Source organism: Carettochelys insculpta, chromosome 31 (assembly GCF_033958435.1).
Source record: "Carettochelys insculpta isolate YL-2023 chromosome 31, ASM3395843v1, whole genome shotgun sequence".
Classification (NCBI taxonomy): domain Eukaryota; kingdom Metazoa; phylum Chordata; order Testudines; family Carettochelyidae; genus Carettochelys; species Carettochelys insculpta.
The window spans coordinates 7,976,772-8,003,062 of NC_134167.1; the positions used below are offsets into that span (position 1 = coordinate 7,976,772).

A 26,291-nucleotide genomic window follows, 5' to 3' on the forward strand; every position below is an offset into this window, starting at 1 on the left:
TCTCCTGCTAAGTGAGAGACTCTCCTGCCTACGGCCGGGGTGCAGAGCTTGGGGGACCCCAGAACCCCATCACAATCCTTCTCTACCCTGCCCCATTCCCGCCGCAGCTCTCCTGGTTGCAAGGCCGTAGCCACAGAACCCTGGAGCTGGACCCCCAGAGGGGCTAAGCTGGTCGGGCACATGATCCCACAACGCACGCTGAGCTGAAAACGTGACCCTGAATGCACAGCTTGCCCCTGGGGCCACCTCGTGGCTGAGGGAGCTCCCTGCAAGGGTTTCAAACACTGGTTTCACCTTGCTCAAGGGATACAGGGGATGCACTCAGCAAGTGCGTAATGGACAAAGGGGCTCATGGCTGACCGTACGCGGGGGGAGCGGGAGGAAGGACGTCAGATGAGTCCTACCTAAGCAGGGACTACATCCCCCTTGCACCAGTGATGGGCCACTAGGGCACACTGGGGCCCGGCAGCGAACCACCAGCCTCTGCTTCCCGAGCAGCAGCCAGGGCTTAGCGCACAGCCCCGCTTCGGTCGTTTTGTTCCCCTTAAGGAATAGTTCTGCTCTGTACCTCAGTTTCCCCATCCCTGGCTACGAGATAGCAACAGCAGCACCAACATCCGTTCAAGGCCTTGGCACCCAGGGGTGAGAGCTAAGGAACATTAGTGCGGCAGGAAGATGGCCCTTGCAAAGGGAGCTCTTGCCTCCTGGGAGAGCCTTATGTATGGATGTGAACTCAGGGATAGGCTGATGCCTGGTCTCTGCTCCCTGCACAGCCAGTGGGTTAGGGAGGTGCAGCACCCGGGCTGGCCCACCAGCCCCATGGAGCCCAAAAAGAGTCCAGCTGCCTGGCTCTGCTTGCAGGACCCGGTCCCTTCTTTGCAATTCCTATTGTATGGCTCTGCCAACCCTGTGTGGCTTAGAAGTGAACAGACAGCCTCCCCTCCACATGCAGAGTTTATGCCTAGGGGAAAGTGTATTTTGTTCCTTGTGGGGGCAGGAAAACCAAAAATGCTTGCAGCGCCCACAGCTGCAAAAAGGGCACAATCCAAAACAAAAATGACCATGCACGAAATTCAGTGGTTTACGAAATGTGGGAGAGAGAGAGAGAGAAACACCTATAATATAGTCTTGTAATTAAGTTACAAATTAGAACGTTGTAAAAGCTTACTACAAAAATACAGGTGTGTAAGAGGGGCTCTCCTTGACCAGGATAAAGTGACAGCCTCTTCTTCCTCTGCGAGGTTGCATTTGTTTTGTTTTAAATCCCCCCTAAAAATATCCCTGAAACACAGATGTGTACAAGTCACCACGTGGCTTGGTTTGCTGCTTTCAGCTTTAAAATGTACATCCTGGCACTTGCTATACAAATATTTACAAATGTTTACAAATATACAAAAAAAAAAACCAAACCAAAAGACACCAGAACCGTGATTTTACAGTGTTAAAAAAACAAACAAACAAACAGACAAACCCAAAACCTGGATGCGGAGAGAAAGGGAAATACAAAAATACAGGCGTCTTTGGGCAGGGGGTGAGGGTGGGGATTCAGTCTTGTTTGGAATCCTGACCACTCGTGAAAGCATCCATGTGGCACACAGTCCATCCCTGGGGCAACATCCATGGGCCATGGAGCAATTTTTAAGCAAAAGGCAGGTCTTTGCTTAACACACAACTCTGCCCTTTTCAATGGCATCCAAAGCCAGTTTCCTCTCTGAGATGGAGCAGGCTATGATCAAGTTCAAGTAACTTTCCCTGTCCTGCGCACACGTTCCCCATACAGAATTTTTGCACATTGCTCAAAAAACCCAAGCGGGGATTATTTCTGAGCTGCTGCTCTTGCTCCAGGGATAAGAGAGAAAGCATCTGAAATGACCTTTCCCATTCAGAGCCATCGGCTTGTATTTTTCAGCGGGATGCTCATATCCACATAGGCCCAAGACTGACTGACTGCTACATGAAGCATTTCACAGAACATCTCAAAGCATTTGGATCAACTTGAAAGTGCCAGTGGAGAGCACCAGGTCTGCTTTTACATCTCCCTCAGCTGCATTTGCAACTCACACGCTGCAGCCTGCAGAAGCAGGTAGTGAAACTGGCCAACACCAACCCGCCTGATTTCTCCCTCCAAGCAGAGGGAAACGCACAACGGAAACGAGCACCAATAACTCACCAGCACCGTCTGTTTTGGTGACTCTTGGAACCAAGGATACAGGGCTCAGGGTTTCTAAATTTAGGTTGAGGCTGCCCAGCAGTCCAGGGGGTTTAGAAACCTCCGACATGTTTGGGCTTCCAGCTTGTTGAGACTAGGGCAAAGCGAGGTCTGTGCCCAGCAGTGCCAACAGCTGCCACAGACCCAGGGCAAGATGGGAGGGGGGCCCAGCTGTATGCCCTGGAAGAGGCAGGCCAAGGGCAGTCTGCTCTCAGTGGTGCCCAGACCACACCACAGCACCCCCACTCCTCGCCTGCCAGAGCAGCTGCTGTGGCACTTCAAAGGGGCCTGGAGCTCTGGCCACCCCGCGCCGGGTCTGTTTGAAACACTAGGCCCGGGGACAACTGCCTACGCTGGTCCAGCCAAGCCAACAGCAGGGCCAGACTCATCCAGAGAGTGAATCCAGACCCTCACCGCTCCCTTGGAATAGCCTCTCCCGTCCCCCATCAGCCGACCGTTCACCAGCACTGGCTCGTCCCTACTTTACAACCCAGCCTGACCCCCACCAGGGACCAGAGCCGCAGCCCCACTGCCCCAGCCCAGCTGCACTGCACTGCCGCTGCCACTGACAGGAGCTCAGCTCCCATTTCCACCAGTGCAAACTGGACTGAAGAGGGGAAGACTCCCCCTGCCCAGCTACCAAGCAAACCCCTCGCCCTGCTGTGCTCCCGCAGAGTCCTGGCGGCCGACTCCCCACAAGAGATGTGCCTCTGCTGGAAGGCCATGGAACGTGGGACCTGCCATTGCCCCACGTGCGAGGCTCATCCTGCAGCAGCGCGAGGGGAGGGGAGAAGGCGGTCAGATGCCAGTCAAACAGCTGATCTTCAAGGCAGGTGGCTGTGGTCAGAGCTGGGGCCAGCTGAGCAGCCAGACCCACTGCTCCAGGGACGAGGGGGAGTTCTAGTGGGACTGCACAGCACAGCACAGCCTGCCTTTAACTCAGCGCCCCACCCTTGGGACAGGAATCTCTTCGGCCAGATCGTCCCTGGGAACGTCTTCTCTGGGCCCCGAAGAGCCACACAGCCAGGCAAAACGCCCAGCTCCCTTGGCGGCCAACGGCTGGCCCGGAAGAGCTGGGTTACGTGCCCCATCAGAGCCCTGGTTCCCCCCTGCTGTCCAGCTCCCGAGGGAGCAGCAGGCAGGCAGAAGAGAAGGGGGCTGTGTGCTGGACTTGGGATTGGGGCAAAGCCCCAAAGCACAAGGAGTCGGCCACTCTCCACCGGGTGCAGCCCGAGATTTGGCTCCTGGACAACACAGCCTCACAGGCCAACCTCCAGAGAGCAGCCTCGGCAGAGCACCCCAGGGCTACAGGGGAGGAGGGAATTGTTTCAGGGAAAGAGGAGCTGAAGGTGTTTCCCCTGGAGCTGCTCACGCTGTCAGGCAGGGCCAGGGGCTCCCTTCCCTAACCAGCCCTAGTGGGTGGGGATACCAGGCCCTGAGACAAGATTGTCTCCTTTGACCTCAGCCGGGGCTGCATTAAGAGCTCTGAGCAAACACTCGCTGGGCGCTTGGGAGCTGGCGCTTAAGAAACTCTGTGCCCTGCTCAGAGCCCGAGGCTCTTCCAGCGGGGGCGGTTCTGGCTTTAGCACCAAATAGGTTCAGAACAGACATTCCCAGGACCAGGCCAGCAGAGACCCTAAAGGCAAAAACACGGCCCAGGCTGGCCCTGGGGCTGGACTCCCTGCCCCCTGCCAGGCACCTCCCCTCACACCGGCAAGTGCTAGAAAACAGGTTCCCGCCAGCTGCCTCCCTACCCAGCAGTGGCACTCAGGTCCTGCCTGAGACCATCGGCCCCAGAGCCCAGCGCCAGCCTGCCCAGCCTGCTGCTGAGATGACAATTCCCTCAAGGTCACTCCAAGGTGAAGGGCAGCTCATTTCACGCCCCAGTCCAGGGCCCAGGCCACAAGCCCTTGCCGTAGGCTGCTAGGCTGCACCGTTCTGCGGGCAGGAGCCAAAGAGGCACCGGTTCCTCAGGACACTGGCTTCGAGCAGGAGAGCTCGGCTGCAGGGAGTCAGAGGTGCTGCGTTTGGAGAATGGGGGTGTTTGGTCATTGGCCTTTCACCAGTTCCCTGCAACAAGGGGGCATGGGTACAACGGACTGATGGCCTTAGTGACCCCAAAGCCCCGGCCCACTCAAACGGAGCCTTACCGCTACCCCAGCCTGGCCCCTTTCTGCGCTCTGCTGGTGCCTCTCAATCCCAACCCACAGCCCTCCACTATTCCAGCTCTGAGACCTCCCAGCCCAGCACTCTGTGGCAGCCTTCACTCCCAACTCACAGCCCCCACCTAGGTCCACTCTGCTTCCCCCAATCCCACCCCACAGCCCCCAAGGGGAGCAGCAGGGCAGAGAGCTGAATCACACGCGTGCCACTGTCGGGGCAGACGTTTTTACCCGTTAGCAAACCCCACCCCGGCTTCTGCCAGCTTGGGCCCCCCGGGCAGGAGAGACCTGACAGGCACAGGAAGGAGCAGAGCACCTACAATACATACTGCACACCTGCCCCTGGTTTCTGCAGCCAGCCGGCTGGGCCCAGCCCCTAGTCGGCCAGAGCAGCCAGGGGCTCCCACCGGGGCCGAGAGCCCCACCACGCCGCTCTCCCAAACCCCTCCAGAGACAGCAGCAAGGAGTGTCCCGCTCGCCAACAGATGCCCACAGCACCTTCCCTGCAGGGCACAGGGGAGAGCGGGAGCAGCTGAGAGAGGCCACCCAGCGAGGACGGAACGGCGACTTCCCCTCAGTGTCATGCACAAGCACAGCGCTCCAGGCTCCCTGGCACAGTCTGTTTGGCACCAAGCTGTGTCAGGGCCCTGCCAGTGCAAAGGGGCCTCCGTGGTTTGCCCAGCGCTGGTGGCCGGGGGATGGGATGAGGTAAAGCTGGAACATCTGGCTTGTAGTCCTGGGTGGGGCTGCATCTTCCCACCCGTCCTCCACAAGCGACACAGCCCAGCAGGGCAGGGCACCTGTGCAGCCCCCTCCACCCAGCTGTAGCTCCAACAGCCTCAGCATCACTTCCCGGCGGCCCTGAGATGGCAAGGAGGGCAGCTCCACGCCTGCCCGCCGTGGCTCTAATGGAGCAGGGTCTCCACGGTAGCAGCAGGGGGGTCAGGAAGGCGCCTGCGCCACAGCCCAGCCTAGGCAGGTGGAGTTGGGTGTTGGAGGATGCGAGTTCACACCCGTCGGGAGGTTGGAGTGGGTGTTGGTGCTGATGGTGTAGTCGGCCGGCTGTGGGGGAGACAGAGTGTCACATGGGGCTTGGACACCCCCCGCAGAGCTCCCCCACAAGAGGCCCAGCCAGGCCCAAACCCCTGGCGCTGCAGGGACCCTGCAGAGCCGCAGCGTGGGGCACGAGACTGACTGGATCCAGCACACTGCTTCCCTCCTGGCCAGGGCCTCTGCAAGACTTGGCAGGGCACCACCCTGCCTGGGGGCTCTCCCAGCGAAGGTCAGAATCCGGGCTGTCTCAGACCTTCATACCAACGGTACAGCAACCAGCCAAGGCCAGGGCGGGCCAATGGCGTCCAAACAGCGCGGGGGCATGAGGGGCACTGCTGAGCCAGCCTCAGCCATGCAGCAACTTCTGCCAGAGCCTGGCTCGCTGCTGACTCCAGGCTGCTCAGAGGGGGCTTCCCCTGGGCTGGACACGGCCAGAGCTGAGCCAGCCTTGGCAGCAAGCACTGCCTGAGTGCAGCCATGGACCTGGCCCGACTCCCGCATCTGCTGTGGGGTGGGATGCAGGGAACCCAGCAGGGCCCGGGTCCCAGACAGGTGCATGCCTCTGGGGTGGCGGGCAGGACAGAGAGCAGGCCTTACGTGCCGCCGAAAAAGAGACGCTGCAGCAGGCTGCGCTTGGGGGGCTCGGGGAGCTGCTTCCAGTCCAGGTCTGGGGAGCGCGTCCCGTTTGGTCCAAAGACATTCAGGTCTTTAAAGCACTCCATCTCGATCATCTGGGGAGAGGCGCAGAGGGGACAGCTCAGCGGGAGGTGGCCCGGGGTGGGCCCAACCCTCAGGCAAGGAGAGGCAGGCTTCCTGAGCATCTGGGAGCAGGGCGCTGGCCAGGCAGGGCACCCTGAGGTGCTGGCACACTGGCGCTACCATCCCTGAGAGCCAGCGAGACGAGGAATGGCCCTGTGCCCTGGGAAGGATCAGGCTCTTTTCTGTTTTCCTCTGTCTAAGCCATAGGGCGCCTGCCCTTCCCCGGGGCAGCTCCCTGTGGCCGGACCATCCTCCTTGGGGCCCCAGACCTGGATCCCAGCATGGTCAATGGTCCTTCCAGAGCCATCCACGGGGCCCAGCTGCCTACCCACCTCCGGAGAGAAGGTCACATGCCCTGGCATGGAGGTTAAGAGCTCAGCACTCAGACAGGCCATATGTCCCCGCCTCAAGCGGAAGCTGGACTCAGCCTCCCTCCTTGCCAGCTGCCATGCCAGAGAGAGGCATGGGGGCAGCAGGAGTTCGACTGTTGCGGCTGAAGAGCCCCACGCCCCGACTTACCTCATTCTGCCAGGGGATGGAGACGCTGCCCGTGGCAAATTTGGCGTAGAAGTCGTTGTCCGTTTGGTCCAGGTTGACGCCCTTGACGGTGGAGAACTGCTCAATGTCCAGCACGTCCTTGCAGTACACGGCCCGAGGCTGCAGGGCCCACGGAGAGCGTCAGTGTGGGGCAGGGGACTGACTGCTCCCAGCATGCTCTGGGGCCCAAACCCCTAATGCTGCTGGGATCCCAGGGGCATCAATGGGGGCAAGGGATTGATGTCCCCCCAGCATGCTCTGGGGCCCAAACCGTGGCACTGCAGGGCCCCCGGAGAGCATCAGCCCGGGGCAGGGGACTGACTGGCTCTAACAAACTGCAGGGCCGACAGACCCAGAGCCCCAGAGCGCTCTGGGTCTCATTCCCTGACTGCTCTGGGCTCCACCCCCTCAGACTCAACGTGTGCCCACTGCCACCGGTCCAGCACCCAGTTGTGCCCCCTGCCGCCCCAGTGCTTGGCCCAGGCCACGTTTCCCGCCCTTCCCCGACCACCCTGCCCCACCCGGCTCTTACGTCCGGCACAAACGATGGCTTTATGACCCCAGCCTCCAGGCGCTTGAAGTTGATGGTGCTGAAGAAGGGGTGCTGCTTCACCTGGGTGGCCCCGTCCACCCCACAGCCCAGCCGTTGCTTCGGGTCCTTGGTCAGGAGCTGGGGACAAGGGACCAAGGCCCCGGGGTCACTGGGGGGTGGTGCTGAGCGAACAAACAGCGGGGAGAGGCCCTACCTTCACAGCCTGGGGATAGCATCAGGGAGCCCGTGTAGGGATGGGAGGACCTGCTGTCCCCAAAGAGCCCACCCTGAGCAAGGGGTCCCTGCCGGGGAGCTCACACTCCCAGAGGGGCTGAGGCTGTGTCTACACCTCCAGCACGGCCCAAGAGGCAGCAGCCGGCTGAGGGAAGATGTCAGCTTGTAGGCTGGCAGAGCCGCATCTCCAGGGCAGGGTTTTCCACTCAGCAGGGCACCCGGCTCTGGACTGCAGTCCCCGGGGGAGTCAGGGAGGAGTCCCCTAGACCCACACTGGACCCTTGGTGGAGCAGGGTGGGGCACCCCAGCTGCGAAGGGCCGGTGGCGGCAGAGCCAGGCAGGGAGGGCTGGGCACCGGCACCGGCACAGCGGCTCACCATGCGGCAGACGGCCTTGGCATCCGTGGTGAACTTGTCGGAGTACAGCTCCTGCTCCTCCTGCACCCGCTTCTCCACCTCCTCCCGCTTCACCCGCTCCTTGCGGGCGCGGAACGGAGACCGCCCCTCGATCATCTCGTAGATCAGGCAGCCCAGCCCCCACCAGTCGGGGCTGAAGGTGTAGCGCTCATTGTTAATCACCTCTGGAGCTGGGAGGCAAGAGCCGGGGGCAGCCCTCAGACACACCCCATCCAAGTCAGTCACTCGCCAGCCCCCAGCCAGGCCGCCCACTGGCGGGAGAGGCGCCCCACCACTGACAGCAACAGCACACAACCCGCGGCACGGGCCTGGCACTCTGCCTCCCCACCGCCCCCAGGCCCACCTACCCCCGACACCTACCCATGTAGCCGACAGTCCCCACTCGGCCCTGAATCATCTCGCCCTCCGGAATCTTGAGGGCCAGCCCCAGATCCGAGATGCGGATATGCCCTGCAGCAGGAGGCAGGGGGAAAATCAGCAGGGTCAGCAGTGGGCTACCCCCTCCCAGCGCCGCCCTTCAGCATGCAGCCCACAGGGGGCTTGAGGCCAGCTTGATGAAACACCGATATTGCCCCCTCGCAGGGCAGGGCCCTGCCCCTACCCCAAGCAACAGCAAAATGCAGCCACTTCTGGGTGAGAGCAGCAGCCTGGGGCTGGGTGAGGACTCCCAGCCCAGCACCCCTCATGCAGAGCATCCCGTTTTGGTCTGATCCGAGAGCCAGCATCTCACAGCCATGGGGGCCCAGATTCGGCTACAAAAGGGGTGGGGAGACCTCAGGCAGATGCCACCTCTCCTGGCAGGCCAGTCTGCCCCCGACCCGACAGCTCTCTCCCCAGGTTCCTCGGCTGCTCGGTCTCAGGCACCTCCTCCAGCTGGTGCTCTGCCAACCCTGTGCCAGCATGGCCACCCCCAGCCTGTGGGATGAGCCAAACCAGCTGGGGCAGGAGGGAACCTGTGTCCTGCCCGGGGAGGAGGCTCGGCTGGGGGCCAGCCCAGGCAGAATATGCAGCACAAGCTGACGCAGTGAACAGAAACAGGCCAGGAGCGTCCAGCTGGGCTCACGTGCCCACCAACCCACAAAGGGGCTATGCAGTCCCAGGCAGATCCCCGCCCCACCCACACCCCAGCATTCCCCACTCACCGTCATCATCCAGCAGGATGTTCTCAGGCTTCAGATCCCTGGGGAGGAGAGAGTGGCCCAGCTCAGCATGGTACCAACCAGGCTTGCTGGCTCAAGCTGAGTGCCCTGGGGTAGGGGCTGGAGGATCCTGTGATTCATGGGGAACTGCTAGTTGGATTGGTGCCACTGACGGGCGGTGGCTGGTCTGGTGGGGGCTCCCGTCCCAGGCCGCGAGGACAGGTTAGCTCCTCCTCAGTGAAGAGGGAGGGCACAGCCCAGCACATCGTGCCTGGCACATGGACCAGTGGTCCGGGGAAAGCCGTGGACAAGCAGGGTGTGTGGCCACTGGTGATGGGCAATGCCTGGGACGAGCGCAGAGTGGCCCAGAGAATGGGATGCCAGGAGCCAGCGTGCAGCATTCCAATTGCCTGGCTGGCCAGGAGGCGTCCTGCAGGGAGCGATCCCACACAGTCCCTGGCAAGGGGAGAGAGGGAGGGACTCATTCGGGGACCGTCTCCTTCCCAGGTGAGCAAGTGCTCAGTAGTGGGAGACAGCACACTCCCGACTCCACAGCCCAGGCACTACCCAGCTGCCACCTCTGGGTGGGCACCACAGTCCTCTCCCCCCGCCCCAAGAGCTCTGGTGGGAGCCCCGGGCAGGCCCAGCCAGGCCCCTCACCTGTAGACGATGCCCTCCTGGTGCAGGTGCTGCAGCCCACAGCAGATCTCGGCAGCGTAGAAGGCGACGCGCTCATCGTTGAAGCCGGGGTTGCCCATGTTGTAGATGTGGAACTTGAGGTCACCCCCATTCATGATGGTCAGCACCAGGCAGAGCGCGTCCTTCGTCTCATAGGCGTAGGCCAAGCTGACCTGCGGGAGCGCCCCACCCAGCAGCCTCAGAGCTGGTCTAGGTTCCCCACGCCCAGGCATCCATGGCTCTGCCAGGCCTGTCGCCACAGCAGCAAGGGAGCGTGGAGGTTACGGGATGTACGGACTGGAGGGCAGCTCGGTTCCCATGTGCTCACTTCCCACACCACCAGCCCTAACCCATGGGCCAGCTCCATCCCACTGTCCCCAGTGAGACCAGAACTGGGCCAGCTTCTTCCACCCGGAGCCAGAGAAAGGAGAACGCAGCGGTGCCCGGGACTCAGGGGAGCAACACTCACCACAAACCTGCTGTTGACTTTCTCCAGGATCTGCTTCTCATTCAAGGCCATGGCCTCCCCTTTCCGCTTCTTGATCCGCTTCTTCTCCAGCTTCTTGCAGGCGTACATCTTGCCCGTGGCTCGCACCTGGCAGGCACAGACCTGGAGGCCCAGAGGCAAAACGCCATGAGCGAGCCCTTCAGTTCAGCCCCAAGCACCCGCCCCCAGACAGCCCCATGAGCAGCTTCAGACTTCCCCGTGGTGGATGGGGACAGGCAATGCTCTTGTGCCCGTCCCCCTCACCCCGGGGCTGTGCACAGCTGGCCTCGCAGAGCCTCCGTCGCCTCATTTCTGGATAAGGCCCCACCTGGCCTGGCAGACAGAGTTCTGCCCAGTGCTCCTCGGGCCTGCGCTATGCAAAGACCTCGTTGGCTGGCAGCATCTCCCAGGCCCCAGTGCCCAGGCTGGAGCTGCGCCCATCAAAGGGGGACATTTTGCACGGAGGCTATCGAGCCTGTGCCCAGCACCATGGAAAACAGCCTTGCCCACGCCGAGGCCCCTCCCCAGGGGCACAGCCCTACCTCTCCAAAGCCCCCCTTGCCCAGGATCCGGTACTGCCGGAAAGTGTCCTTGGTCACTGGCTGCCTGAAACGACAAAGCCACAAGGCGTGTTGAAGGCCCATGAAAGCCCCAATCCACTCCGACACCTGCAGCCCACAGACAGGCTCCGCCGGGCAGCCCTCACGCACCTTTCCAAGTACTTCCACTGCAGGAACCGGTCGAAATACAGGCTGTCCCGATAGTCAGCGAAGGGCGCGCCGCTCAGGTACTCATGCAGGGGGCTGGGGAGAGAGGGAGCGTTAGCTCAGCACTCCGCCTCACCCACTGGAAGGCCCATCCGCTGGGGCCAGGCTCATGGAGGGCACGGCCACGCTGCATTATGCACAGCGCCGTGAAAGCCCAGTACTCACTGCAGGCAGCAGCTGAAAAGGTCTTTGCAGGCGCTTCTCTGCAGGTTCTCCAGGCATTGGCTCACGAGGGCCTGGCTGATTTCCGGCATGTAGTCCGGAGACTGAGGCGAGAGGAGAGCAGGCGGGTCTGAGCCCTGGCTAATGACCCTGAGCTCAGCCAGCTCATCCCCTGGGTATCTGCCACCTACTCGCCCGAGTCTTGGGTGGGACTCTAGGCAGCGCAGGGCCTTACAGACCAGCTCCTAGCTCAGCCCAGGCAGCCTCAGCTAAAGTGCAGCTGAGACCCTGCTCTCAGGCAGGGCCGCAGACCTGCATCTCCGCTGTGCTGCCAGCAAGGGGCACACTCCCCTCTGTGTCACACACGTCCCTGGCTGCCTCCTTCCCCTTCTCCTGGCGCCCGGCCGCAGGGCGCAGACTCACCTCGCCTTTAAAGAACTGTCGGATGATCTCCTCGCCCATCTCCTTGCGCCGCTCATCCGGGGAGAGCTCGTAGTCCGTCTGGGCGGGAGAGAAAAGGGCGTCCGCCTGAGCCGGGCTGGATGCTCCAGCGGCCAGTGCTTTGCAAGGCCTGCTGCGCTGCAGCACCGAGCGGAGCAGCCTGCAGCCAGCCCAGGCAGAACCCCGGGGACGCAGGGTTTGCCTGGCTCAGGCCCAAAGGGGCTCAGCCCAGAACTGTGCAGCCTCACGCCCCCGCATGCCGCAAGCCACAGGCAATGCAGGGCTCCAAGCACAGCGGGGCTCTGCCATGTCATCACAGCACCAGTGCCCAAGGGCGAGGGGACTGTCAAGGCAGCTGCGGACATCAGTGAGCCCTCCCACCACCAGGGAGAATCCTGGCAGAGGAAACGAGGTCGCCCCCGGTGCAAGCGTGCCAGTCCTCGCCTCTCCCCACCCTGCAGACACTTGCTCATGCAGGGGGTTGGCACCAAGCAGCATCTGCAGCCAGCAGCGTAACAGAACGGGGCTGCAGAGGGATTTCATCACCGGGCCCGGAGCTGCCCAGGGCACTGCCCTACCCTGCCCCGCCCCAGCTACCTGGAGCCAATGTCCTCTCGAACCTGCTCCATCTGTGGGTGGGCTTTTTCGGTGTGCAGAATGAATTTTGTTATGCGCACTGAGGCCTGTGCCAATCTGCATCACCAGGAAAAACACCAACTCAGCTGCGGGCACTCGGCTGACCGGCTGGGCAGCACTGGAATTGCTCCTGAGCGGCTGCACTGGTGTACAGCTCACAGGGAACACTGCCCAGGGCCAGCAGGCCAGCCCTGCCCTCTCCCACCCATTGTGCTGGAGCGCTGCTGAGACACCTCACCTGGCCACAAAGCCCTCAGCCAACTCACGGCTGCTGGCCACAACATCAGGACATGCTCGGTGCCACACCCAGGTACGGGCCCTGCCCCTGTGCTGGGCACTACTGGGATCCCCTGGAGCAGCTCTGCTGAGTTCACGGCTCATGGGATTGGTGCCCCCTTGCTTGCAGGGGCATCACATTTGGGGGCCCCCCCTGCATGGCCCTGTGCGATGTTCTTAGCAGTGAATGTTGCTGCTGGCAGAACCGTGCCCTGCACACACGGCAACTGCTCGGGGCCTAACCTCCCCCTCCTGCTGCACAGCTCCCCGGACAGGCAGGTGCTGGGCGGGGGGGGCAACAGCCAGCAACCAGTGTTCCCACCCGCCAGCAAAACAACAGGACTAGCTGTGTGGGCTGCAGGAGCCATTCGTAACTGAACACTGAGCAATGCCTTTGAAGGCGGGGTGCCGCGTGCAGGATCCACTGCCTGGCTCAGCGACAGCAACCGTGGCACATGGCTCAGGGGGATTCCCCACTCAGGCCTCGCCGCGAGGCCTCCCAGACACTGCTCTGGCAGAGGGGGTCTTGGTTTGCACACCCCCGTTCCCATCTGACGCTGGAACCAGCTCTGCCTACGCCACCCACCAGCCAGTCGTTCTCCCGGCCTCTGGGTGGTCTGGGCTCGTTCCCACCCTGCACCGCCTGGGCCAAAGGTGAGGGGCTGTGCTTTCAGACATCCCCCCATTCTCTGCCGAGTCCTGGGGGGGACTTGCCCTCTGCCCCTCCCTGGTGCCCTTGGACCAGAAGCTCTTGGGGGGGCATATTCGCTCTGTTTCCCTCACACACCCCTGCGGTGGCCGTTAACACCAGCTTTAATCTGCGGTAGGGCCTGAGCCAGCAAAGAGAAGGTGATGAACGCCTAGACACAGCAGTAGCCTTTGGGCCAAACCATTATTAAAGCACCAACCCCAGCAGGGAAAAACCCACCCTGGGCTAAGCGCCAGTTCAACCTCGCCAGCATCTCCATCCTGCCTTACTCCTGTCTGCTCTTAGCATTCCTCCTCCATGGCCACCTCCCCGACCATGCTGCTGCACTGGGTATCAGTCGCTCGCCTTCCGCCGAGAGCCACACTCTGCTGCTATTAAAATCTGACCTGTGCTCCCTCGACCAGTGTTCTGGGAACTTGGCCGGGCGCTAGGAGACACAGGGATGACACCCGGCAGCAGGCAAAGGGTTCAGTCGCAACTTGGGGGGTCAGAATTGACCTCTTCCCTAGGGCAGCTGAGTCAGTTCTGAACTGGTTATGCCCCTAGGCCCCTGGGAAAAGGGGACTGGGAAGGCAGCCAACCGGGAGAATAAAACAGAGCAGGTGGTCCCCAAATCTTCCCAGGCTTCAGCCACCTTCAACAGGAAGGACAGAAATAGGCTCTGTCAGGCCAGCATAGCAGGGATGGCTCCCGGGTCGCCCTCCTTCTCCAGTGACATCTGTGTTTTCCTTAATAAAAAGGCCCCTGGCTGGCAGCCATGAGAAACAAACAGGCTGGAACATCCCATGTCTGCGGAGGAGGTGCAGAAGCCTCTCCCAGCTGGGCCTGAGCCAGAGCCCTGGCTGGGGGCTCTCCATCCAGGGCAGCTCCAGCAGGAGCCCCTGGGATGTGGGGCATAAAACAGCCAGGGAGCAAGCTGATCTGGTGAGAGCACTTGGCCATCACCGCCCCCGCTGCCCGCACAACACAAGGTGCTGTCTGTGGCCCTACTTTATGGATGGGAAACTGCGGCACCGACTGGTTAAGTGACTGGACCCAACACACACAGTGAATGAGTGGCAGAGTCTGAAACAGAACTCAGTGACCGCATAGCTGCACTAGCCACTGGGCCGCACTGCCTCCCAGAGCTGGGAACAGAAGGCATCTGGACTCCCAGCCCCCTGGTCTAACCCACTAGAACCCAGCTCTGCGGCTGCAGCTGGGGACAGCAGCCAGCCCCCTCCTCCCCACTGGACCCCTGACTCCCAGCTCACGCTGCTTCAAGCTGCTAGGCCCCCCACCCCCTTCACTGGGGAAGACAACCTGCAAGCTCGGCGGTTTGTCCATGGCCACACGTTCCGTAGCTCTCTGGCACCTGTGCCCCACGTGGCCTGGCACACAGCAGGAGTGGCACCCCTCACAGCCCCAAGCGTGGCCCCCAGTGTCTCCCCCCTGCCTCACGAAGAGCGTGGCCCACAGCCACCCCAGCACCCGCAGTGCAGCCTGCAGGGGCACACGGCCCCAGCGAGACAACGCTCCAAGGAGAACATGCTCCCGGCAGAGAGCTCACTGGCTCTCGGTGCCCCCAGCAGGGACATGCACAGGGGCTGCCAGCATTTGCAGGGTGAGTCCCAGGGGCCTGCACTGCAGCGCCCCCGAGTGCCCAGTTGCCGATGCCTTCCGAGGCCAGTGCAATCTCAGCCCTCCGCCGGCGCAAGCAGTGACCTGGGGGTGAAAATACTTGTCCCACCCCCGCAGACCTCAGGGGCCTGTCAGTCAAGCAGGGCTCCCTTCCACCTGTCTGCAGCCCGGATCTGCCCTTGCCAGGTCTGTGCAGCCCCATTATCTTTGCTGTTTTCAAAGACCCAGCACCCCATTTGCAAGGCGTACAGTCTCACACACACACACACACACTCTCTCTCTCTCTCTCTCTCTCTCTCTCTCTCTCCATTGGCCTGAGCATCAGTGCATACACTGGTCTCATTTCACTTGGAAATGTCCCTGCCTCGCCCCGGCTGCGATATGCAAACGGAGTGTGTCTTCCTGGCTGGGATCACGGGCACGTCAGCCCTTTGCAGTGGGCATATCATTGTTCAGGGAGCGTTTCCCCCACCCCCAACACTACTACTACTGGAGCCTGAAAACTGCTCTCTTTCCCGGGACCATCTGCCGGGGGTCGGTGCTTTGAGAGCATTCCCTGAGCTCACGCATGCTTCCCACCTGCACCAGTAGCACAGACCTGCAGCCCAGCCCACTGCTGTGGGAGCGGACAGGCTGGCCCCTGTTCACAGAGCACTGGGGTAGCTTTCCAGAGCAGTTAGCAAATGCCACGGTCGTTAGCATCTCTGTAATTTCCAGCACGCCTGGAGGGTCCAGAGCACATGACAGGCACACGGCAAAGGGCTGAAGTGCCTGTAAGCCCTGCCAGGAAGCCATGCTCCCTTTGTATAGTGGCAGGGACATTTCCAAGTGCAATGAGACCAGCCAAGTGCAGTAGCATATAGAGAGCTCTATAAGGGCTGTACTCAACAGAACCGACCTTGTAACTGCCCCAAACAGCAGCTGGCAGGGCGCTCACAGGACTCGGACCCCGCCCAGCACCAGAGAACTTCAGCCCATCCACAGCCCTCCCCAGATCGGAGTCAGAGGCCAGGAGCCTCAGGACAAGAGCTGCTAAGTCCAGGCGTTACCCCAGGGACCCTCTGCCCCAAATCACAGAGTATGGACGAGGCAGGCCGCCGGCTGGGAAACATCTCCAGTTCAGTGGCTGTAGCCTGCCCAGACACCGAGTGACACAGGCTTACCCCACCTCAACCTCAAAGAGACTCTGCCCGCTAACCTGAGCCAAGCATTCCCCACGCAATATACAACGGCACCGCCATTCTATGGGCTGCCTGGGAGAGGGACTCCTGGTACAAACAGAGGGCCCTTCCCTGCCTATAGCTAAGTGGTAACTACGTGGGATCAAAACCAGAGTGTGTCTGCCAGCCTGGCAGGCAAACGAGCATTGGAGTTGGAGCAGAGGCTCATGCTTTAGCCAAGAGACCGAAGTCACCAGTGCAACAGCACAGTAACATGGCTCCTCACCAGGTGCACAACCTGTCTGACAACACAGGCGGAAGGGTCACCATGCTAGTCTGTCACTTCACAAGTAACAAGCCGGCCCGTCGTGCCTGAGAGACGAACACCTTTATTCATTAGGTAATGAGCTGTCGTGCGTCAGAGCCACTTCCTCAAGCTCTTTGCCCAATCAATCTGTTGGTCAGCCTTTCGGGTGCGACAGAACGGCTTGTCATGCCAGCTAACGGGTGACCGGGGGCTTGAGCCTTGGCTGAATTGAGAGGCGGAAGGAGGCCAGGTCCTGGCTTGGGAAACCCTCTCTGGGCTCCTCTCCCCGGGACGGGATGGTACTGTCGGCTTCTGCTTCCTGTGCTGACATCTGTTGTACGCTGCGTCCCCGTCATCTATGAACCTTCCGCTCTCCCTGCTGAACAAGAGTCACACCTGCCTGCAGATGGGGGGCAGGGCCTGGGGATCCCACACTCCGTGACACATGGCCATCACCCCAGAGCACAGCGATGCTTAAATATGGTCCACTTTGTCAGCTGCGGGCGTTCCAATGCAGGGACAGCTCGCCGTGGTGTGAAACAGGAGGGACTGCACTGTAAACAAGCCAGACTCAAACAATCCTGGGCTTTCGAGACTGAAATCACAGACTAAGAAAGCTAGAACGGGAAGGGACCTTGAGAGGTCATCAAATCCTGCCTGCACGGCAGGACCAAGCACTATCTAGATCATCCCTGACAACTGTTTGTCTCACCTGCTCTTAAATATCTCCAAGTGATGGAGATTCCACAACCTCCCTGGGCAATTTATTCCAGTGTTTAACCATCCTGACAGTTAGGAACTTTTTCCTAATGTCCAACCTAAACCTCCTTTCCTGCAATTTAAGCCCATTGCTCCACGTCCTATCCTCAGAGGCCAAGGAGAACAACTTTTCTCCCTACTCCCTGTAACACCCATTTAGGTACTTGAAGGCTGCGAATACGTTCCCCTCTCAGCCTTCTCTCTTCCAAACCAAACAAACCCAACTACATTAATTTTCTCTCGTAGCTCATGTCTTCTAGACCTTTAATCATTTTAGTTGCTCTTCTCTGGACCCTTCCTACAGTAGAGCCGGCTGGAGAAAAGGGAGCTGTTATACCAAGACTGAAGGGAAAACATCCGTCCCATTTTAACGGGTGAAAGCTGCACGAGACGTCTCATCGAAACACCAGCAATTACATGCACCACGCTGCAGACTCTAAATCACCCCCTTGAACTGCGGCGAAGGATGAGCCAGGGCAGATGAGGTGTAGGAGGCGAGTGCATACCCACAGGAGGTTGGCTCCAGAGGAAACACATTGGTTGCTCTTTCAGCCACCAGACAAGCAGGAGCGGAAGTGGGGAGCTGGAATGTCCTGCTGATTTTTATTAGGTGAAGAGACAGAAGAGCCAGGTAGCTACAGACAGCCTTTGTTACATACCTGCACTTCCCAACCACCCTTTCAGTTGGAGGAGTGTAATTTAATTGACTTAAGATGGCCAAGACTTTTTTTCTTTATTTTTTTAAATCTTCCATAAGCTCAAAGAGCTTCACACAAATTCAGGACTGTTTTTCAGGCATGTGTTTCCCATTACATACCCCATATGACTGGGTTGGCCTTGCTGACACTCAGATGCATCAAGACTATGCAAAGAATGTTAAAAAAAAAAAGAGAGAAAGAAAGAAAAAGAAAAAATGCTTCAATTTTCATACACCAGCTTGAATTGCTGGCAGGCCTGGCTGCTTCCTTCAACAAAGAGCGAGATTTTCCCCCTGACCCAAACCAAATGGGACTCAGCTAACTCCTCACAGTCTGAAGGGCAAAAGCTTCCTCAGTTACATAAACAATTTGGTAATGGGAAACACAGATCATGCTAGAAGGCTTACGTTTTCTATTAAACAGCATCTAAAATTGCCCGCTGGCCTCAGAAGAGCCCAAGAGCTGATGCACATGGATTTCAGACCAGAACTTCAAGTTAAATAGTGGAAAAAAAAGCCCAAACCTACTGGTGTGGCCCAGAGTGAAACCGAACCCTGCTGGACAGACCATGCTTCCAGAAACGTTCAAGGGGAAAAAACAAACAAAAAGCCCTTGAAAGCTCAGAGGAATTATTTCACCAGAAGGGCTGACTGAAGTTACACATTCACTGGGTGGAATTTCTGCATGGTTGCCTTAGGAAGGGCTCGGAAAAGCACTCCCCCGCTCAGCCCCAGCCTCTTCAGCAATTTCATTTTCTCCTGTCCTCCATGGCCACCTAACCAGCCAACGACAGGGGAAGAAAGAGAGGCAAGTAACCTTCTCTCCCTCACGGAAACACCCTTGTGGGTGCCTTGGCAAATCACCACCTCTCTGTAGGCTGGTATTACCCAGGCATTTGAACAGCAAGTGGGAAGTTCTGACCGCTCTGACAGAATTCAATGGGAGAGAGACTCTCCGTGGCCCCAGTTCAACGACACGTGCCTCACAACTCGTGTGAAAGTCCTGCATGACTCAGCCCCCCGCAATCGCTCTGCTGCCGAATTCAGCAGGATGGTTCCAAAGATCCTCATTCAATTTTCTATCTGCTGAGGCGGCAGAGCAGCTCAGAGAAGGACTAGATACATTCATGGAGGACAGGCCCATCAATGGCTGTTAACCAGGATGGGTAGGAATGGTGTCCCCATCCTGTTGGTCAGAGGATGGAAATGGAAGACAGGAGAGGGATCGCTTTGATTCCCTGTTCTGTTCACTCCCTCTGGGGCACCTGGTGCTGGCCTCTGTCGGCAGACTGGACACTGGGCTAGCTGGATCTTTGGTCTGACCCAGTGTGGCCGTTCCTATGTTCCCAGAGGACCATTCAGGTAAGGAGCAAAGTGCACGGTGCGGGATGAGTTTTCTGTCTCTCTGCACGTGTTCCTCAGAAACTTCCCGTCCCCAGACACGTCACTTTTTGGCAGAGCCAGTGCTACATAGGAATTCCCACAGCTCCAGAGCCCAGACCAGCCCCTTCATTCCCTCCTTCCCTTCCCCTCGGAGTCTCAGAGCCAGCGCGCAAGTTGCAGAGCACAGAACACAAGCTCTCAGGGTAGTTAACGTCTGTTAGGGGCCCTGCAACCGGCTCTCGGTCAGGCTGGTGGAAGCCTGGTGTCCTCCTGTCCCCTTTCATTTGCTGCGTTCCCTGTAAGCAGAGCACTTGGGTGGCTCCCAGGAGACATTCAAATGCTGGCCAGCTGATAAGCTGAGCGCCCACAGCCAGGTTTTGTTTTTATGGGTGGTGCACACTCACGCCTGCTTAGGTGTGCATAGAAAAATTTATCCCACGTGCAGATGGCAATGGTTAGAGGGAGCAGTGCTCTTCGCTGCCCCCCAACAGAGCAGACCCAGGGCTGTCTGTATATTACATCCCCCACAACCAATACAGACAGCCCTCCTGCCATAAGCCTCCCAAGACCTAACGTAGGCCACAAACACCAGCGGGCGCCCCGAGTTCGCAGGGGCCACAGCACGCCGGGCAGTGGACGAGAGGGGTTCTTACCACAGCATCTAGGAAGCGGATGCAGCGCAGCAGCTCCGGACGCCTCTCGCAGAACTGGCGGAAGAGCAGCCTGCCAATGGGCTGCTTGTCACACAGGCTGCTGTAGTCCCTCTCTGGAAGAGAGCACAAAGGAGGAGATGGGACAAAAGCCAACGGCCACCTGTGTCCCTCGCCACAGACACAGTCCTGTGCTGCGCACCGGGGAGAAAGCACCTCGCCGACAGAGGAGCCCGCCCAGCCCTTAACCCTCCCCAGCTCTGGTCCTGCGCTGCTGGTGCTGTGGTCGCTGGCGCAGGCCTCCAGATCAAGGAGACACGGTGCTCGGCTGCGCCAAGCACTGCTACGCCTGACAGTGTGACCAGGCAGACGGCCGAGCACCACCGCCCTGCTGCTAAAGCACCGCTGGCCACCTGGAGCACCTTTGGTGGTGGCAGAGGTGGAGACCGGGAGGAGTGTCCTGGCTGGCCAGTCACAAGAGCTGCAGGGATTTCAGCCTGGCTCCAGCAGGTAACTCTGGGCAGGTGCTGTGGCGATGGCCCTGGGGCTCTTCCCAGGCCTAAGGACCCACCCACAGAGCATCACTGGATGCCCGCTGAGAAGGCTCAGGAAGCAGCCAGCCGGGCTCAGAGCAGCTGCGTGCCACGGCGCTGGGTCAAGGAACACAGGGGCGAGTTATATGCCAACTTGTGCAAACTGTGCCTGGAATTTCTAGGGCACGAGCGCCTCAGGGAGCCCCCTCCACAGCCACCTCTGCCCCCAGCCCCTCGGTGGCCCCTTACCGCAACCTCTGACCTCTCAGAGCCTGGGGGTGTCTGGCCGCTTGGCCAGGCCTGGCTGCAGCTCTTCCCTGAGCATGTACGCAACTCCCAGGGGCAGAGAGTTCTCATGCATCAATCCCGGGCAGTGCGACAGGGGCCAGCCCCTGCTGAGCGCAGCTGCACACAGCGAATTCCAGGCCAAAGCCCCCAGCAGCTGCAAGCTGCGTGCTCTAGCAGGACTACAACATTGCAAATGTCTTTCCTTCCACTCCTCTCCTTTCTCCCATCCCCGGCCTCCACACAGCCACATTCCCAGGCCACACAAACACCCCAGCTCCTTGTGTCCCGGCCCAGTGGAAGGAGCGGCCCAGCACGTCGAGGGGAAGAGTCGGCGACATCTCCGAGGGGGCACGGGAGAAAGACAGGCTTATCTGGGACACTGTTCCCGCTGACCGTGCCTGCCTGGCAGCCTCCCCTCAGCCTGGGCCTCCCAGGAGCCCAACTCCTGTGCACACAGAAAAACGTATTCAGCGCATTAGCAGAGGCAGCAGCAGAGCTGTCGGGGCTTCAAACAGCCGGGGGAGCTGTAAAGTGCCCTGCAGAGGCGGGAGGAGACTGGGGCTAGGATTCACTGGAGCCCAGCCCAGCTTCTGGGGAGCCAGGCGAGCTCTGAGCTGGGGCTGGCAGTGCATCCTTCCTTGGATAGGAGAAGTACCAGGTCGGCAGCTGTCTCCATGTCACATCCCCTTTAGCAGAGGGTTGGCCTGAGCTGGGGCCGTGCCCTGGCCGCCTCCTGCCCACTGAGAAACCAGCCCTGGGTGTGGGCACTCACCACCAACCATCCACTCACTCTGCACTTTGGGGGAAGGTCCCAGGGAGCTGGGAGTGCTCTGGGACAACATGCAGATTGCCCCCGCCAGGGATCAGGACCAGGTCAGCCCGGGCTGTATTATACCCCATCAGCTGCCTTTGACCCTGCTGAGTGAGAGGCTCCCCTGGGGGCTCATAGCTCACTACTGGAGTGACAGAAACGCCCCACCTCCCTGTTTCTCTTCCAGCACTGGGGACAGCACCCAGGGGCCCCAGCACCCTGCAAGGCTGTAACTGCCGGGAAGGGAAGATGCCCTGACACCAGGCAGCTGCCTGGAGTGAATGGGGCTGGAGCCGTGACTTGGAGCCAGCCACCAGGCCAGGCACCTCCTGGAGGAAACAGCACACAGACCCTTCCATTGCAGGCTGATTGTCCGGCTGCCCCTGTGGACTGTCAGTGGTTGGAACCTGTGCTGAAACCAGGAGCCTCTCCACCCTTGAGCTGAAGAATAACTCCTTTACTGGCCGCTCTAGTAGGCCCTCATCCTCTATCATCCCCAGCCCTACGCAGCCCACAGGTTGCCTCTCCCTACCAGCCCCTCCTGCTCCCCACCCCAGCCTCGCCTGAGCCACCCACTCGTGTCTGGCAGGTGCCCCGAGAGCGCCAGCTTCTCCTGCAGGGCCACGTCTCTGGGCAGATACAGGCTCCTAGCCTATGGCCCGGTACGTGTTACGCTGACGCCTGCACGCTGAACCCTGCACAGCTCAGGGCTCCCCAGGGCCTCCACAGAACTGCATAGGACCCTGAGGCACAGGCCTAACTCCCATCGCAGGCACCTTAAGGGTGCTCCAGGGAGGCTGCACCCCGCTGAGGCTGTGGGGGGGGTGTCAATTCCTTGTGCCCATGTGCAGCTCTCACCAGCCCCATCTGCATCGCTGGCAGAGAGCGCCCCAACCCACACCAGGGAAGGGCCGAGTTAATCACAGCCCCAGGGCCATGGGTTGGGGCACTGGTGCCAGAGAGCTGGGGGTGGGACCCGTGCAGGCCCCCGGACACAGGGTGATGCCAAACCAGAGAGTGCTGCGCTGTTGTCTCCGGACAGTGCCCCATGGGCCTGCCCCATGGGAAGTGCCACTTTCCTCCCACCTGGGGATGGGCTGCACCCCGGCAGCGTGGGGAGAGCGCCTGGCTGTTCGCAGGCGGCGTCTCTCCAGCCGCGCTCGGCAGCCCTGGCCTTGCCCCATTTGCTGCTGCCCTACCCCACCCTTCCCTGAGAAGCATCTCTCCCCCCCGCAGGCAGGAAACCATCGCAGCCTTTGCTGTCCAGTGTCAGAGGCTGCCCTGGGCCCCGGTGTTTCCTGTTGATCTCTCTGGGCCCATTGCAGAGCCCACTGGCTCTCCGGGCTGAGCGGGTGGGAGAGTGGGAGGCCGTGGCACAGAGCAGGTGCCGGCAGGCTCTCCCTGCAGGCTCCCCTCCTTCCCTACCGCCTTGTGCCTGCTGCTGCACCCGGGCACCGCGGCAAGCCGGTTCTGCCAGTTCTTACAACATAAGCCCCATACGCCCTGCAGGAGGCTCCTCTCACCCGCTGGCTCCGGGGCGTCGCCAGGCCAGGGCTCTCTGCTTACCCAGGCCTTTCCGCAGGTCGTCACACTGGCTGATGTGTGGGAACCGGAGAATCTCCTTCCACTTCTTACTCCTCCCTTTCCGCTTCCCTCCACCGCCTGCAAGGGACAGGGAAGGAGACGTTACCTGGGAGACGCTGACCGCTGGCGCAAGTCTGGGCACAGAGAGGACCTGCCCCACATGCTCCAGCAGAAGGAGCAGCCCTGCAGGCACTGGGACAGGGGTGCTTCACTCTCCAGCTGAGGGACTCAAGGCAGTCTTAAGCCACCCTCCCAACCCCCTGGAGAGGTGGGGTGAACATTCCTCCCCAGTGGAGAAACTGAGCTGCAGAGAGAGGAGGTGACCTGGCCCTGGCCCCAGCATCAGAGGGGGAATGAATGCAGATGATGGCCATTCTCAGCAGCCCCTAGCTCCAGGACTCTCCCCCTCTCCCAAATAACAAGCCGTCCTGTAGCGCCTCAGGCCCTGCTGGTTATGTGCCGAGTTACGGACTCCCTACCAGTTAGATCTGGGGTTTCCCTCCCTGCTCACTTCCACCCACCCCTGCATCAGAATATGGGGACCAGGACCAGCTGTGCTCCTGGTGGGCACTCACAGGGCATGGCCCCTTTTCACTCAGCAGACCCGAAGGGAAAGAAAGAGACTCCCCCGACTTCCACATGGTGTCAGAGCTGGAGAGATGCTCCCTGGTCCCCAGCACAGAGAGGGTCTGACAGGCTCACAAGGAGCATCTCCCACGGGGGCCACCACAGCCCCCTGCCTGTCCCTGGGAGCAGTGATCCCTGGGAGCTGAGTGCTTGGGCAACTGCCCAGAACAGATTCAGGTGCCGCCCAGCTGATTGGCAGAGTGACCAGAGCCAGCAGCACAGGGTGGTTCACATCTGCACATGCCTCAGAGCACATAAAAATTATTCCCCCCATGGATGGAGAAAATTTGCGGGACCCCTGCCTGGGAGACGCGCCTGCTCTTGTGCAGGGCCACAGGACTATTCTGCGAGCTGTGGATGGGCTATTCCCCACCCAGGCAGGCAGCTGCAGGTGCCCCTGAGGTGGGGCGGAGGCAGACTCAGCCCAAGATGTCACTGCCCCACTGTGGCTGGAAGGGAAAGAGGAGCACAAGTGATAATGCCCTTTGGTCCCCGTCCTGGACCAGGTCCACCGGCCAGACCCAAAGATACCAGACGTGGTCCAATCGCGCAGTGCAGAGTGCTCCCAGGAGCTGCTGAGCACCAAGGGAACACAGCAGCTCTCACGTGGGGCTCAGCACCTTGAAGGATCTAGCAAGAAGAGCCCTGATTTCCAAGCGTTCAGTGCCCAGCCGGCGGCTGAAGAGCCAAGTGCCCCAGCCTGCCAAGCTCTGCACAGCATGTCTCTGTGACCAGCCTCGCATTCTCCCTCAGCTCGGCAGGGTGGTCGAAAGCACTGACCAGCAGCTTCCTGTGCCCTGCTGCCAGCTCTGATGACAGTGCCCTGGCTAGCAGGCTGTAGCCTGGGCTGTGTCCAGAGAGCCCAGCCTGGAAGCCAGGGCCCGAAGAGTTTGCGCTTTCGCCTAGAGCAACGCCCCAGCTAGCTTGCTAAGAACCACCTGGTCTCCTTATCTCCGGAGCGGGTTTATTGTTCCACACTCCACTCTTGGCAGGGCCCAGGACTTCCCAGCCGCTATCTGCCCTCATCCGGGTGCAGAGGATGCAGCCCGACTCCGAAGGAATGAGCTCATCATCAGCTGGTGTGCCAGCCCAGGGACAGACGATCTGCCCGGCCTCCCTGGCATGAGCTGCTGAGCGCCAGGGGAACACAGTGCCTCTCACACTGGCTGCCGTGGCCCAACCACGTTCCACAGGCCCAACAGGGGCTCTGAAGTGGGGTATCGGGGCCAAGCCAAGTTGTACTCAGACTGGTGTCTCCAGGGGCAATCTGCAAGTAAACGAACAGCAAGCCCCCAAGAGGCAGAGCACAGCTCTGACCCTGCCTGGGAGGGACATCTCCAAAGGAGCCAGGCAGGAGGCACACAGTGTGGTGAGACCCCTTACTCAATGCGGCTGCAACCTCAGTTCTTTGCAGTGCTGGGAATTCCCACCAGCCGAAGGGCGAGGGGCTATGATGTGCGTGGGGACCACTGTGAACGCTGCAGGATCACCCCCCTCCGCAAACATCCTATGGAGGGAGAGCCCTGCAGAAGACAGCCCGAAGAGAGGTTCCCAGGGCCCCCCGCACCAGGGCAGAGTGCGACCCCTCCTGCCTGGGCTGGGAGGGCTTTTCGAGGAGCAGCATTTTGGACCCTGTTGCAATGGCGTTACTGTATGGCATGAGGGCATTGGCCCGGCCCAGCCTGACATGGTGCCTTCATGGTACCCAAAGCAGCCCCGCCCTGCCGGGTCCTAGAGGCAGAGAGGCCCAGGCTGCAGAGATGAGCTATCCAAGGGCAGGCATCTGCAACAGGCAGGTTTAACTTCACAGCTCCAGGGCTTTTCCTAGCTGGCCAGCCACAGGGCGGCCTCAGCGTGCATGGGTGGCGTGCTCACTGCACGGCTGGCTCACCAACACGTGCCAAGGCTGCAGAGCAGAGCCTCGCAGCAGCAGCCCCAACTCCTTTTGCTCCTACTGTGCCTGCAATACTGCATCTTCCTCCTCCTCCTCCGTGCCTGCTGGCAGCACAGCCATGAGGACGAGGGCAGCCTCGCCCTGCCAGAGGGTGAGTGAAGTGCAGCTGTCAACAGTCCCAACCTGCAGTGCTCCTGGGCCTGAGACACCTGCCCCAGCAGGGCCCTGCCGCCCATAAAGCTGCGCCTGCCAGCTGGCAATGCCATCACCAGGCCTGACCGCTGGCTGCAGACACAGAGCAAGTACCTTGGAACTCACCGTCATAGCCTGAGAGCAGCAGGGACGGGAAACTCTGTTAGCACCAGCCCTGCCTCCTACTGCTCAGGACACCAGGGATATGACTGCTCGCCTCACCCTTGCCCTGCAGGGCCCTGGCATGTCCCATGCCTAGCACAGCAGCTGGCACATGGCCTCTGGGAGAGGGTGGCTAAGGCCATCCAGGCGGATGGATGACAGCGGGGAAGCAGTCAGGGAAATCAACGGTGGAAGAAACGGCAGTTGTGTAACCGCCCACAGGTGGGCTCGAACCCGGGCCCTCGGGAGCTTCGCGCAGGAGCCACCAGAGGCTGTAGAGGAGACTCAGCCTCTCTCTGTAAGTGGGCTACACTTGTAGACCACCAGCAGGCACCCAAGCAGGCTTTGCACGGGGAGCCGCCGAGGACTGCTGTGACTGGAGCACCAGGTGGCCCTAGTGCAGCGTGGGTCGGCTTTGTGCTTGTGC

The 26,291-nt window shown here is 60.5% G+C and overlaps 1 protein-coding gene across 4 annotated transcripts in view; it reads right to left on the reverse strand.

Moving 5' to 3' along the window:
* Positions 1-1,073: 1,073 nt before the first annotated feature.
* LOC142004408 (G protein-coupled receptor kinase 5-like) overlaps positions 1,074-26,291 on the reverse strand; it is a 54,868-nt gene continuing 29,650 nt past the window's right edge. Inside the window, exons 2-16 of one of the 4 annotated variants that reach the window (XM_074982061.1) lie at positions 22,929-23,067; positions 19,777-19,889; positions 11,559-11,636; positions 11,139-11,239; positions 10,917-11,009; positions 10,749-10,812; positions 10,189-10,329; positions 9,702-9,892; positions 9,045-9,082; positions 8,263-8,352; positions 7,864-8,072; positions 7,253-7,390; positions 6,703-6,840; positions 6,026-6,155; positions 1,074-5,433 (exon numbers count right to left, since the gene is read on the reverse strand). In XM_074982061.1, the coding sequence (XP_074838162.1) occupies positions 4,952-5,433; positions 6,026-6,155; positions 6,703-6,840; positions 7,253-7,390; positions 7,864-8,072; positions 8,263-8,352; positions 9,045-9,082; positions 9,702-9,892; positions 10,189-10,329; positions 10,749-10,812; positions 10,917-11,009; positions 11,139-11,239; positions 11,559-11,636; positions 19,777-19,889; positions 22,929-23,067 (2,145 nt within the window). In that variant the 3' untranslated portion in view covers positions 1,074-4,951. Of the gene's footprint in view, positions 5,434-6,021; positions 6,156-6,702; positions 6,841-7,252; positions 7,391-7,863; positions 8,073-8,262; positions 8,353-9,044; positions 9,083-9,701; positions 9,893-10,188; positions 10,330-10,748; positions 10,813-10,916; positions 11,010-11,138; positions 11,240-11,558; positions 11,637-19,776; positions 19,890-22,928; positions 23,068-26,291 lie in introns of all 4 variants that reach the window. The other 3 variants (XM_074982062.1, XM_074982063.1, XM_074982064.1) reach the window with 3 other exon arrangements.